A 15870-nucleotide genomic window follows, 5' to 3' on the forward strand; every position below is an offset into this window, starting at 1 on the left:
ATTCATCTTTTAAACTCCATTTCAGTTAAAGCCCAGGTCTGCTTAACGAGGTAGGTTTGATAGGTTCAGCAGACTATTATTTTATTAAGTCAATATGTTTAGATTCATTCACCATGGTGTGAAGACATTGGGCTCTGAAAGGTTCCTTGAGATGAAGTCACTTGTTAATTATGCTGTATAAATAAATGGGCCTAGAACTGACTTAAGTCTTTAATTATATGACTGGGAGAGTAGTAACCAGCAAAGATGTCACACTGAAAAAATACAGGTCTTCCTTTTTAACTTTCCTGCATGTATTTTGAAAAATATTTCAACTCAATAGAAAGAAGAGTGTGAATGGAAGTGCGTACAGGCTTTTTTCATCCCTTCCAAACATAGCAGTCACAAACATATTCTCCTCTAGAGCAGAGATTTGCTCACTCACTCAGGAAAACACTGCGCCAAGAATGAGAGGTGGTCAGTCAAAGAGCGACAGAAAATCAATTTATTCAAAGGGGAGTCAAATGCCCTCTATCGCATCAAATACTGAAAAATGTTTCTGTTTTTAGAGACAGCTAATGCTAACTTCTCAAGTTCCGACAGGAAAGGGAGGGAATCATAGATAGCACAGTAAAAATATATGAGGGTGATGAGAGCAACTTTGTTCAGAGATGAGGGAGCCCTTCATTCAACTGGAGAACAGTTAGATATGATTGTCGTCATGCTCCAGTTCCTAAAGCAGTAAGAGAATAAAAGATGACAGAAGCAATTGGTAGCGGGGGAGGAGAGGGGCAGAAAGGGGGAGAGCAGGGCAGGGGAGGGGAAGGGGCAGGGGTAGGGTCCAAAGCATGCACTTCATGGAGAAAAGATTGCATAGCTTTTAAAAAACACTGTCTTTTTGTGACCTTGATGCCAGTGCTGTGCTTTTAGCCCTCTTGCCTTCTCTGTTTTTTTTTGTTTCTCTTTTTTTCTCTCTTTCTTTCTCTGTCCTTTCATCTTCGTCTCCTTAGGCTCTCCAGAAAACATTGAGTTTTATTTAATCCCAGAAGGAAGTGAACAAGTCATTGGAGAAAAACACAGAGTCCATTTTCCATTAGTTTCATATTTCCAATGTGCTGCAGACATTGAGAAAATGTACAATGTACAGGGAGGGGAAACGATATATCCAAAGATGCAGTCGTTACTCTGTTTAAACATCCTTTCCCGTCAGCTGAGACGTCGATGGTGAGGAACCAAACGAGACCCATCAGACCCAATCGTCTTTGTTGGCCTCAGTGTCTGTCTTCCGCTGTTTTAGCTCTCCTCCAGAAAAAAATAAATAAAACAATCATGCACATTGCTCTCTGCTATGCTCCGTTAAGTAACATGTGCTTCATTGGGAACCAAAAGCAGAGAGTAAAAAGACTAAGAGATCCAGGGTGTGGCAAACAGTTGCCTGTCACTTCATAGTGTTTCCAAGGAAACATACCCGAGCCCTCACAAGCTGTGACAAGACAAGCACTAAGTGTGGTCAGGAAGTGTTCAAGGTAGAGCCGCCGTGGCGACCATGGGTAGAACCAAGATAGCGACCAGGGGTGCGACTGCACTTCAGTTTCTGAATCCTCCATTGGAGCCCTCTCACATTAGATTCTTATATGAAAGGTGCTGAAATTACAAAACAACATACAAATAATCAGACTGCAATCTCAAGAAAATGGTATCACAAACACAAACACAACTCAGCAGGCATTGGTTATAGTAATTTAATAAAGACACTAGTCTCAACCTAATGTTTACAACTATCAGGGGAAAATCAAAAATCCATTTAAGCCTTTGAATGACTAAACTAGACTGGCTTACCATAGATCTTGGGTACCCCAATAACCAGTCTCCACTGGCTTATCACAGTGCTTAGGAGTGTAAGTCTGACTCTAACCAACTGACTTCTATGACATCAGCACCTAAAGAAATATTACTAATCCCTCCGGTTCCCACAGCCCATATGCCTGAGCATTAGGATGATGTATAGACTTGTGAAATGTGTTTGAAAATTATCAGGAGGACAGCCAGATGGCTCTTGATAGTGCTTCTGTAATGAATGTAGAATTTATTTGGAAATGGTCTGGAAAAGCCGCCCCATAAAACAGGCCCGACTCAACTCCAAACCACTTCAGTCAGAAAACATTTGAGCACATTAGGCACCTGTGCCTCTTGATATTAAACCAAATAACGTATTGGGTTCAATTAAACATTAAACAAAGTTTTTTTTTTTATTTGCAAAATGGACTTTTGCAGCTTGAAAGAATTAAGAGAGAAATCACCACAGAGGTGAAATTAAACAAAAACAATGTCTCCCATAAATCACATTTTTGGGTACATTGAGGTGATTTCACTCCCCTGCAGGTGCCAGTAATGATTCACCTGAGCATCCCATTATCAACAATAGACGTGAGCCTCTGCAATGCTCAGGCAAGTTCCACTTTATTATGGTCCATCTCTTCCATGACTCATTCCAGCCCTCGCAATTGGGTCCTATTTTATGGGACTGCGGCAGGTTCATTCTCTAGAATGTTCCGTGTGGAGGGGTTTTTATCCGCCCGCCTGCCCGCTCCCGCTCCCCCAACCCCGACCCCAGTCCTGCCCCCTCCCCATGCCCCCAGCACTGTCTGAGAGCATTAGCTTGCATTCTGCTGTGAAGATGACACAGGCGTTCCCAGCAATGACTTAGAAAGCAATTTCAGGCCTGATATACGGTATATGCAGCAGTCAGAGGCAGCGAGTAGGTCACTCCTAACCTGACGGTCAGAGATGCCCAGGGCTGCAGTCTCCATCCCACAGTGGGGGGCAGAAGACAACCTGGCTCCACTGAGCTATTCTGCCCATTTGGATTGTGATTGGCTGAGAGATCCCATAGCAGCAGGGTGATGTCACAATGCCCTGCTCGAACTCATTTCCTGTTCGAGAGGCAGCACAGCTGTGCTGGGGAAAAGGGCTTGTAAACGTGGAGCGGAGGAATGTCCAGCCCGTAAACCCCACTCAAACACTCCCCAGCCAAATGATCTCTGCGTTCCTGGCTGGCATGATGGTGCAGAGCTCAAACACCACAACAGGTGGAAAGGTCCAGGTGAAATAAAAATCCAATACGTTCATGGATTAGCCTTAACGTTAGTCTGATAGGGAGGTATTAAGAAAGATATCCAACATACATATTTAAAGAATTGTTAATTAGAGAAAAAACGCAATCCCTTCAACAAATCCGACATATCATCTACAGTATGATGTGTCTAACCACTATATTGTTGACACAGGTCACACATTCTAATCAGTAGATAAACAGGTCCATCTCGCCATGTCAAATATGCAGTATGGAGTGTCCCTGTGGGCTATTTATTTCAGCACCACTAACATTTCTCCCAGGCCATGTCCACCCAGCAGCTGATGGATGAAGGCATGTAGGGCCCATACACACAGATGCCCTGTTACCCATTAGCATACTAATGAGAGCCCCCAGTGGAGGCATCCCAGCGCGCCCACGGCACAGGGACTCGCATCTCCACACCCACACACCGCGCCAGTCTGGAGGAGACCTGGGCCAAAGCTGCACCAGCAGCAGTGGCTGCTTCCTGGGTTGAGACTCGTTATCACTGAGCATGCTCCACTCATCAGCAAGGAGACACAGTCGAATCACTCTCAGCAGCAAGAGTAGGGGCTATGGGGGTTCTGTTCCAAGAGCAGGGGCTATGGATATGGCTATATTTCAATCAAGTACATCTGAACCGGTCCATGCCTGAATTTATTCAACACATTCACTTCCCTACACGTGGTGACAACACACTGGATCACTGCTACACACAGTTCAAGAACAGTTACAAAGCTAAGTCTCTACCAGCTTTCGGAAAATCAGACCATGCCGCTGTTTTCCTTCTGCCTATGTACAAGCAGAGAAGTCAGACGGACCCCCCAGTGACGAAGGAGGTCAAGCGCTGGACTGACCAATCGGAAGCCAGGCTACAGGACGCCCTTAGCAACGTTGACTGGGAGATGTTCAAGACGAACTCTGCTGACATCAATGAGTTTACGGAAGTATCATTGAGTTACATCAATATGCTAACTGATTCCATCATCCCAACTGTAAAGATCCGAAGCTTCCCTAACCAGAAGCCATGGGTGGATAGATAAGTGAGAACGGCATTAAAGACACGCACCATGACTTATAATGCTGGGCTTATTTCAGGGGATATGACGGATTACAAAGCAGCATCTTATAGTTTACGTAGAGCTATTAAAGATGCTAAGCGGCGCTATAGAGACAAAGTTGAAGCTGATTTCTTGGAGGGTGATCCAGCACGAGTGTGGAAAGGACTCCGAACCATCACTGGCTTTGAAAGAAAGTCCCCTCCTATGATGAATGTGAGTAAAGACCTCCCTGATGAACTTAATGCTTTTTATGCTCGCTTTGACATGAAAAACACAGACTATCTTGCACTAGCTGCAGCATGTGAAGCAAATGAGGATGCACCTTTCTGTGTCTCTGAGGTCAATGTGAGCAATGCCTTTAGGAGGGTTAATTGTAGAAAAGCTGCTGGACCGGATGGAATTTCTAACAGGATTTTGAAATCCTGCGCTGCTCAGTTAGCTCCTGTGTTCACTTATATCTTTAACACATCATTGACTCAAGAGACAGTTCCTACTTGCCTCAAGCAGTCTGTTATTGTTCCAGTACCGAAAAACAAAAGTCCATCATGTCTGAAGGACTACCGCCCAGTAGCCCTGACGTCTACAGTGATGAAGTGTTTTGAGAAGCTTGTGAAAAACATTATCTGCTCATCCCTCCCTGCCTCCTTCGACCCCCTCCAATTTGCTTACAGAGCCAACAGGTCTACAGAGGATGCCATCTCAAACCTCATGCACACCACCTTAACTCACCTGGAGGAGGGGAATGGGAATTATGTGAGGATGCTGTTCATTGACTTTAGTTCAGCATTCAACACGATAGTACCTCTCACCTTGGTCACAAAGATGAAGGCCTTAGGACTGAACACCACCCTGTGTCACTGGATATTTGACTTCCTCACCAACCGTTCACAAGTGGTTAGAGTGGGGGGTCTGACATCTGACTCATTAACCATCAGCACTGGTGCTCCCCAAGGCTGTGTTTTGAGTCCACTGCTGTACAACATCTACACACATGACTGCAAAGCCAACAGTAGTCATACCTCCATCATCAAGTTTGCAGATGACACAGTGATCTTGGGCCTGATTAGTAACAACAATGAACAGCTCTACTTGGATCAGGTTGATGAGGTGGCACAGTGGTGTCAATCTAACAGCTTGACACTGAATATCAATAAAACCAAGGAAATGGTAGTGGATTACAGAAGGAAGCAGCAGAACTACAGTTACACCCCACTAATGATCAGCGGGCAACCTGTAGAGAGAGTCACAAGTTTTAAATACCTTGGTGTCCACATTACTGAAGACTTAACATGGACTGTTAACACTCAACATGTTCTGAAGAAGTCCAGACAACGACTCTACTTCCTTCGTCAGCTAAGGAAATTCAAAGTTTCTACATCCATCATGAAGGCCTTCTACACTTCAGCGGTTGAGAGTGTTCTAACTGGTAGCATCATCACCTGGTATGGGAACTCCACAGTTAGAGATTGTAGTACTCTGCAGAGAGTAGTGCGCTCAGCTGAACGTACTATAAGAACTCAACTCCCTGCTCTACAAGAAATCTATTCCAGAAGAGTACTCCTAAGAGCCCAAAAGATTCTGAAGGACTCTTCTCATCCTAACAATGGATTATTCCTACCGCTGAAATCAAGAAGACGCCTATGTAGTCACAAAGCCAGAACTGAGAGACTCAGGAGAAGTTTTTATCCCCAGGCCATCCGAACTCTGAACTCACACTATACTGACTTTGCACACATTCACTCCTCAGCACTCTCAAACATTTCCCAACTCTGAACTCACACTATACTGACTTTGCACTCATCCACTCCTCAGCACTCATGACCCCCCCCCCCCCCCCCACACACCACACACACACACACACACCTACATGACTTTTAGCACTTTTACATCCCTCTCCCTATGCTGCAGACCTTTTATTTATTTTCTTATTCATCACACGTCAAAACACACACACACACACACACACACACACACACACACACACACACACACACACACACACAAACACATATCTGACTTTCTCCAACTTTTGCACATCTCTATAGAACTTTTTATTTATTATTTTTGATTTCTCCTCCATCTATCTACCCATGTCCTTGATTGCCTAGCCTTTCTGTCCCCCCCCCCCCCCCATCCCCAACACACACACACACAAAAAAAACACACACTCTTACATCATCACTGTCATCACCTCACATACATACAGCACACTGCTTGCTACAGTAAGCCTCCTCTACATACTTGCTGCACACTGCCCCCCCCCCTCCCTACATACACAGCACATTGTCTTCAGGATCTTCTCCAACACACATCCTCTACTTACTTACAGCATACTGCCCCCATCTACCCACACACACACTATACACACACACACACACACACAGTCACTGCTTCACTCCCCTCCCGCCCACACACACATCTTCACTGTCATCACTCACATACATCATACTTGCAGTACACTGCCCCCCCCCTCTCCCCTACATACACAGCACATTATTTCATCAGGAAGCTTCTCCAACACACATCCCCAACATACTTACAGCACACTGCCCCCGCCCCCCCACATACACAGCACATTGTCTTCAGGATCTTCTCCAACACACATCCTCTACATACTTACAGCATACTGCCCCCACCTACCCACACACACACTACACACACACACACACAGTCACTGCTCCACTCCCCTCCCGCCCACACACACATCTTCACTGTCATCACTCACATACATCATACTTGCAGTACACTGCCCCCCCCCCCCCCTCTCCCCTACATACACAGCACATTATTTCATCAGGAAGCTTCTCCAACACACATCCCCAACATACTTACAGCACACTGCCCCCGCCCCCCAATACACAGCACATTGTCTCATGAGGAAGCTTCTCCAACACACATATTGCACACTGCCCTCTCCCCACATACACAGCACACTATCCCATCTCCCTTGTCATCCCCCCAACACACACACCAAGACCCTTGGCAGTTGGGTTAGCCCCTTGAGCCGTGGATATGCCCAAGGTTTCTTCCTTGGTAAGGGAGTTTTTCCTTGCCCCTGTTGCTCTTGGGTGCTCCTTGTTGGTGCCCCCCCCCCCCAATCGCAATCCTCCCCCACCTTTCTTATGCAGCCCTTGCCACTTAATCTACTAAACCCCTCTTCTACTGCACTTTTTACCCCCCCATAAATGCACAAATAGGCTGACACCATACTTAATTTCACTGCATTTCTTACTTCCAGTAACTATATGCATGTGACAATAAACTTCCTTGTATCCTTGTATCCTTGTATGGGAGTTCTGTTCCAAGAGCAGGGGCTATGAGAGTTCTGTTCCATGGAAAACACAGAAAAGAAAGTAAACTGTCCCATGGGGACCTTGTTGATCATGTGCTTTTTGCATGATTCCATAAATAAATCACAGGAATGATGCGTACGAGCACTGAGGGGAGCACTGAATGGTGCCCACGGCAACAAGCATCTCTGGATATGGTGAACTGAAGAACAGCAGATATATAACCATTCCTTCTATTTCTATATATCTAATGTTCTAATAAAAACATCAATCGCAAGCAGCTCACATACCTAATATGTGATTGTGCACATATTTCTTGAGGCCTCTCCTATATTCAGGAACAGCAATTACATAAAAATAAAAAGTAAAATATATATTTCCCTCCTGTTTTATTTTCAAAGCTTTCCATTTCAACTGGGCTTCAACTTTGCTTGAGCGTCTGTAAAGTTACCTTAAAAAATCAGGAGCCCTTGAGATCATGTTCTCAAAGTCGGCGAAGGACAGCTTGTTGTCTCCATCCAGGTCGGCTTCCTCGATGGACTTCTCGCATACCAGGCTGACCTCCTCAGGTGTCAAATCCTCCTTCGTCAGCTTGTTCAGTGTCTTCTCCAAGTCCTCCTTACAGATGAAGTTGTCCACATTGAAATCTGCAGAGTGAAGGAAACAAGTAGTCACACTTTTACTTGGATGGTCTCCTATAGACTATCTACAGATAGTCAGATTATAAACAAACTATAAACAAATAGTTTGATAGTAATACTCTGTTGACAATAATTTATGATTAAGGTTAGGGTTAGGGCTTGGGTTTCCTTAAGATAATTGTTCAACAATAATTTATTTAATTTAATCTATAATTAAAGACTGTACTCAAATTTCAACAAACCATCTAGAATCATCTCTGTCTCTGTAGACGGATTATTCAAGTAACAACAATTAAAAAAGACTCACTTTGATCATTCCTACATTCTTTGACCATATGGTTAGCGCAGTTTATATTCAGACAGTAGAGTCGGTTATGGGCACTCGGCTGCATGAGCAGTTATATAGTGAACAGCACACCCCTGTAATATACATAAGGTAATTCTACAGTGTTTTTTTACATAGTTCTGTGTTAATAACCTCCGTTTTATGAGAGACTATGGACACTAAGAGAAATATGGTCCCAGTTTTATGGCAGCGACATTAAAGGAGAGATGGTGTTACTGTACCGTAGACTTTAAAAGCATAAATGGCCTTCAGCTCTCGAGGAGCCATTTCACTGAGCACTGAGAACATGTCCACAAAGTCGTTGAAGCTGAGGTTCCCCAGGCCGTCCTCAGAGAAGGCCTGTACTATCTGGTCCCTGAATGGGTTTTCCTGACAGACAAAAGAGAGTTCGGGGGGGAGAAAAGGATGGGAAGAATCAGGCAAAAAGGCTATAATTCGCCAAAAAGCTCCTTGGTCACCGTGACTGTATGATGTGAATGATATACTTTATGATCCTATTTACGTGTTATTATCATTATTGTTTGTTATTATCATTTTCTTAGAGAACTGTGAACTTGCTTGAACTTGATTGATGTCTCAGGCTGGCTGTTCAGTGGCTCAGGCAATAGACATGACACTACTAAGCAATACCCTCTCCATCACTGTGTGGTGCCCCAGATCCTCTGCCCACACCAAACAAAGACTGGTACGTACTGTGTGAAAAGCCTGCTGGCTCACAGGCCAAGAGCAAGTGCCTGTGAGTGCCAGGAGGGAAGTAGGAAAGAGTGGATGCCTCCATGGGGACCAGGACCACCACTTGCTCTCTTCAATAACCCCCAACCGCCCCCCCCCCCCCCCCCCCCCCCACACACACACACACGCACCCAAGCACACACACACACACGCACACAGTATGAGACAGTGCAACCCTTACTATGGAGTACTCAACTGTCCTGTGTACATTGTACATTCAGTGAACAAAGCAATTCTGAGTAGGGATGTAACGGTATGAAAATTGAACCTCACGGTTATAGTGACCAAAATTATCACGGTTTTCGGTATTATCACGGTATTTTTAAAAGTGTGTTCAATATGTTCAGAAAGCACTGATAGGCCTACACAAGCTGAAATTGTTTCAAAAAGTGTCCCGTTTATGTTTAATTGGGTATGTGCTTATAGCTTAACTTACCCTAACATTATTTGGAGGTTGCTATTACTGTTATCTGGATCCAATGAGTGAGACCAGGCTTGGAATTTCACCATTCTGGGGGCAAGTCCACTTGGCCTTCAGTTGAGCATATTTGGTGGAGGGCACAAAGGCCACATGTTAGGGCACCAAGGCCAAAGTTAACTATACAGTAGTGGGCTATAAAAATTATCAAAGTTGTATAGCCTATTCACTGCAGTAGACCTGCATCACTGTATGAAACATTACAAAAACATGAAACATGACATATTACATAGAACTGCAAATGATCTGATCATCTAATATTTACAGATATCTAGGCTATATTTAACATTTATTTTATATTTGGCCTGTTATGAAATCATGTATTGAACAATTTAAGCACAGTTCAGCTTTAAGAAACTCAAATAGCCTAGATGCATGCTTAGCATTTTGTGATACTTTCACAAACTCTTAGTCAGCTGTCCTCTGATTTACCGATATCTAGGTGATATTTGTAACATTTATTTTGTATTTGGCCCGTTATGAAATCATGTGGAACAATTTAAACACATTGTAAAACTTAAAGCCCAAATTTGACATCCATGCATGTCGAAATTTACTGCAAATTCAAAACTGGATTACTCTGGAACGGCTAACTGTACAGGTGACTGCTTTACATCTTTGTGTTCGGTAAGGTCTGCTGTTTATTCTGATATATGGTTTGTTATGTGTTAAACGAAAGGTTTGTGAAGTATTTCACCGAGAGGAATGGGTAGGGTGATGGACGCAAAAACTTCAGTAGAATTTATGATTAAATTGAATTATATTATTTACTTTTCTCGCGAACCGTTCACCATAGCAATTCGCGGCTAACATCGTTTAAAAGCTGAGAAAAAGCTCTTTCATGTGATACTGATGTCTGCGTGATAAGCAGGCTCGTTCGCGAGTAGTTCAACTGAGAAGAATGGGTGAATTTAGATGCACTTTCTTTCTTGCGCTGTCACTTTCTCCACTGCATAAAATACTAAATGAATTTGCGCTGTGAATATTTTGACAGGCCATAGGCTAAATAAAAATCGCTATTAGTAGGACGCAAAGCAGGATATTGAAAGAAGGGCACCAAGGCCACCGTGGCCTGTAAACCTCTGATTTTCAAAGGGACATCACGGCCAACGCAAGGGGCAACGACGTGGCCGCCGTGAAATTCCTACCCTGAGAAATAAAACGTTAGGCTACTGTGCTCTTCTGATAACGTGAGTGGAATGGATTTAATGTGGACGCGAAGATAAAAAAAGAAAAACGCAGAGCGGCTAAATGATACAGTGCAAGTTTTGCGGTGAAAATGTTCCGCCTTTTAAAATCAGTTGTAGCCTAATCCAAATAGCAGTTAAAACCATCAATTGGACAACAGAATCATTAGGGTACCAATTTTGCTTCATTGTACCAGGCCTACTGTATGTCAAAAGCAGGCTCGGATGAAGCTGGGAAGGATTAAACACACGGTTTCAACACCGTGGTAATCAACCGTGATAATTATGATATTTCAAAAGAAAACGGTTGTTATCGTCAACATTTTTATCACGGTTTATCATTATACCGGTAATCGTTACATCCCTAATTCTGAGTGAAAAACATCACACCATTCATAGACACATTATCATGATAAATGTAACTGTATTAAGCAAAGAAACAACTGCAAACTGTAGAGGAAGCAGACAGTTTAGCGATGAAGCACTTGCAGATCACTCTGCATTACAGTGTTGCTGTATGTGGGAAATTGTGTGTGTGTGTGTACATTTTGCTGAGTGCAAGATGAATAAATAGAGAAGGGCTGACTCCCCCATACCAGCGCCAATATATTTCTCCCCTCGTGAGCTCACCAGGCGCCTCCGAGCACTTTTATATCTTCCAAAATCAGCTGACTCGACCGCTCGCCTTGCACCGTGGCGCTTTGCAAGCTTGGAGGCTGAGGTCAGGCTAAGCATGTGCTCACAGTCATAAAGGGAGGCTCTGTCACTCCTCCGCATGGCTAGGAAGTCAACATATGGCTTCCAAAATGTGTGTCAATAATTCAGCGTACAGAAAATTGCCTTCAAGATTCAGGAACCTCGGAACGATTTCTGCTCCCGTTGAATTGAAACCGAAGACACAAAACAAACAGCAAACGTTCACTAGGTGACAACACAAACATGGGCGCGAAGGCCGTGCAGGAGATGCTACTGGCAGCCGTCAGGTAGACAGCCAGTGAGGGCGCCGGGTGTGTCAGGCACGCTGTGAATCAGTGCCCTTTAATCTCCAAAAAGCTAATTAACGCACCGAGCCCGTTCCCACTGAGACGGAGATTTACGTTTATGAAGGCCAGGACGACTCCGGTGTAAATGTGGGCTGTCGCAGCCTCATCAATTGCTCCTTGAGTGGTCTCCGTCAGAATCGGTCACTTCTGAGCCTTGGAGGATGGCATGGGGGTTGGGAGGTGCCATGTGTGTGTGTGTGTGTGTGTGGGGGGGGCTTTATGGGTTGCTCTCCCTCATGTGACGTTTTTACTGGCCGGTGCAATTATGTCCCCTGCAAGGACACATTACGAGGTCCCATTCTGGAGCCATAACCTCTGGAGGGGAGGTAGTGCTGACAGACGGAAGCTGGCGGGGGTTGGGGGGTTTTGTTCATGAGGACACACTGGGGGTAAGTGAACATAGCTTTATGGTATATTAACAGATGTTCCAGTGAAAATCCCTATATGGACACATGTCAGGTTTAACTGCATACAGTACATAATGTAGCACACGTCAGTATGGTGAACAAGTAAACAAGGCAAGCTGTGAACAAGTAAACAAGGCAAGCTGCCTGGCCTGCTATGTTCTGCTACGGTGAACTAAGGTAAACACTGAGGCTGTTTTGCATTCACTTCATCGCATATGAAGAATTATTGGTTTACAATGAGATGTCTTGTCATCTGTTGTGATATTTATGAGGACTGAAAAGTGTTACTCATTGGGAATGAGAGCCACTGTGGTCTTTGCAAGGTGAAGCTGCCTGACAGTATATCTTGTGAAGCCTTTATAGTCAGAGTCGTGTGGGGCTCCAAAATGATTACAGACTAAGAGAGGCCTCTCAAGCTCTTAACAATCACTAATAAAGACTTCCTTTGATGATAAGCACCGGGATAATGACTCAACCACCAAGCGTCAGTGCTGTTGTGTCGCTGGCAGGACTCTGATAGTAATTTCCCCTGATGCCAACCTCATCTGATCCTCTGATGGAACACACTTATGCCTGTGCACAAGCACAGCTCAAACAGCAGTGCGATAATGTGCTGAAAAAGCATCGTTTCATGGAGTGTTAACTTTCACAAGCACCGCAGTGTACCGTCCACTAAGCCCACCAGTGGCTCTCTGTCATATAAACAGCACAGCTATTGTGGCCATTAAAAACCAATCCCCTCCTATCAAAGCAGGAGGCTGCTGGATCAGATATCACTTCCTATGAGACACCAGGGGTCACGGTCAAATGCCCAAATTTACTGTTTACAGAAGGGGAACACAGCCCTGTAGAGCATACCAACAGCTCTTTGGCATGGAGAGGGGACGCAAAGGATTGGGCAGTATATGATAAAGCAATGCTGTTTAAGACCACGATTATGTAAATAAACACTCTCTCTCTCTCTCTCTCTCTCTCTCTCTCTCTCACACACACACACACACACACACACACACACACACACTAACAACACTTCTCCACAACACTAAATGGCTAATTTTAAAGTGTGTTACTAGTGTAATGAGAAATAATAATAATAATAATAAGCTTTATTTGTATAGCACCTTTCATACACAGAATGCAGCTCAAAGTGCTTTACATTTGAAGCATGTAACAAAATAATAGTCAGTCAGTCATTATCAATCACATTTCTTCATTGCTGGGGCCGTTTATGATCCACTCAGCAACATATCAAAAATATAGAAAATGACATGTCATAAGACTGGCAGCCTTAACCCTCTTACCCCCCACAAGCACGCCATATGGCAACTGTGGCAAGGAAAAACTCCCATATTCCAGGAAGAAACCTTGAGCAGAACCTGACTTAATAGGGGGAGCCCATCTGCTTCTGGCTGGCTGCGCCCTCCAATAGCAGCAGATGTAGAATAATCTGAAAAAGTAGTCTACAGGATAAGACGAGTTAACTAAAAGCTTTCCTGTACAGGTATGTTTTCAGATCTTTTTTAAAAATATTTACTGAACTCGCCTGCTTGATGTACAGAGGCAGGGTGTTCCATAGTTTGGGGGCATAATGGATAATATGGAAATGACACCAATCCATATACAATCGCTGTACTAGGAAATAGGAGCATATAAATGAGTCTACAGTGTTTACCTTTAACTCTGGCATGTTGACTATTAGGGGTAAAGGAACTTTCACGTCTGGATCATTGGTGTAGTCCAAGGGCACTAGATGTGGAGCCAGCTCATGGTATCTGCCATGGAGCCTGGAAACACAACACACACACACACACATAGAACAGGACAGGACAGGACAATGCATGTTACTGTTGGATGTATTGTGCATTATGGTTATAAACTGTTGCTTATGTGAAGAACAATTGTTGTATATAAAGTTGTGACATGTTGGTTGTCAACACACTGTAAATAAGAGTATGGTTACTGTGATGATATTTGGGGATATAGTGATGAACAATGATTTAAACCAAAATAAGATCGGACACGTTTGGGCAAGTGTATCTAACCTGTCCTTGTTTTTCATTTTGAATCCATATAGAAAGAAGTCATGATAGAGATGGGACATGTAATACAGTAACAAGGCTCTACCATCTGTGATGCTGTAAAATAGCTACAAAGCCAGGAGCTGACCCATATCTGGAGCCAGATCTGGCCTTTTGAGGAATGACGATTTCTTGCATGTCTTTCCAGAATTATACCAGATACAGATAATGCCTAGTTCACTTGCTTGAGTCCATCATTATATCAGAGAAGGTTCATCATCTGTTTTAGAAGATCTTTGACTATATTATCAAATGAAACCCTCAGTTAGTTTTCAATGTGCCATATTTATGAGATCTTATAATCCTCAGGGGTTTAGAAGGGGAAATGGCATCAGCTTCCATCTGGTTAGGATAAGAAAGGTTTGAGAGTCCCAGAGAATAGTGGTCTGCACCCTCAACACTGTGATTGCATGATACCCTTCCTTATCTCTCACACCAGGATGCTGTTGTATCCCTTTTACACATTCTCTGTGACACTGATCCACTGAGATATGAAAGCGTATTTTCTTGAGATATGGTACTGTTAAAGAAAGATTGGTAAGACTGGAAAGGTATATTTTTGCTACATAAATCCAAGGTGGAAAGAGAATCGTCATAGACACAAGCACATCACACAATATACCTGTATTTTCTAAGGCAGTCTGCTATATCTGACATGAAAACAAACAATGTAAAATATATTTTACAGTCAAATCAGCCTAATGTCAATCTCCACTGGGCAATGAAGGGTCCATATCACTGGGGGACAGTATCACCCAGGCCATTTTATTCCCTAGTGCTTGCAGCCTGGAGTCGGGGCCAAGCTGCTGTGGAATGATGAGTCATACCCTGCATGGCAAGCAGGCACTGGAGAAGGAGATGTAATCTGCCATTGTGGAGAGAGAGGGGGAAGAAAGAGAAAGAAAGAGAGAAGGAGGAGAGGTGCAAAGGGAAAGAGAGAAAGAGAGAGGAGGAAGAGAGGTGCAAAGGGAAAGAAAGGAGGAATTGGCTAGAAATTTAGCTATTAGGACCCCTAACAAACCCAAACAAAATATCAAAGAAGCATACACACATAACCACACACACACACACACACACACACACATACACACACACACACACACACACACTCATTGGTCATTATATATGCTGTAAATATTGATTATGAGTGTGTGGGCCAGGCTGCTAGGCAAAACAATTACTATAAATGTCTTGTCTAAACCATCTTTAAGACAACTATGTTTAATTGAGACATTTGTAATGACTGTCCAAATGACTTGGTTCCTTCAACTCTCCTTCAACAGAGATCCCTCTCGCTGAAGATGGACACCACACATAGGAATTCTGCAGCGTCAGACTGACCGGTGTCTAAGACACATTAACAAAAACCTTTAACTCATGTGTCACACTGACACTTGTGTACATCTAAAACACAATCCATACAGTAACATGAGACTTCACATAGAAATGCTGTTGCTGGTGGCATTGCATAAGTACTGAGTCACACACACACACACACACACACACACACACA

The 15870-nt window shown here is 43.7% G+C and overlaps 1 protein-coding gene across 1 annotated transcript in view; it reads right to left on the reverse strand.

Moving 5' to 3' along the window:
• Positions 1-467: 467 nt before the first annotated feature.
• The window catches only part of cib2 (calcium and integrin binding family member 2), a 29925-nt gene continuing 14522 nt past the window's right edge, over positions 468-15870 (reverse strand). Inside the window, exons 3-6 of the mRNA XM_076262978.1 lie at positions 13952-14063; positions 8654-8801; positions 7897-8092; positions 468-1623 (exon numbers count right to left, since the gene is read on the reverse strand). Coding sequence (XP_076119093.1) covers positions 1602-1623; positions 7897-8092; positions 8654-8801; positions 13952-14063 — 478 coding nt within the window. The 3' untranslated portion in view covers positions 468-1601. The remainder of the gene's footprint in view (positions 1624-7896; positions 8093-8653; positions 8802-13951; positions 14064-15870) is intronic.

Source organism: Alosa pseudoharengus, unplaced genomic scaffold (genome assembly GCF_046254945.1).
Source record: "Alosa pseudoharengus isolate Yale_2024_CS ecotype anadromous, Long Island Sound unplaced genomic scaffold, YU_APseudo_1.1 YU_APseudo_1.1_scf_10, whole genome shotgun sequence".
Lineage (NCBI taxonomy): Eukaryota > Metazoa > Chordata > Actinopteri > Clupeiformes > Clupeidae > Alosa > Alosa pseudoharengus.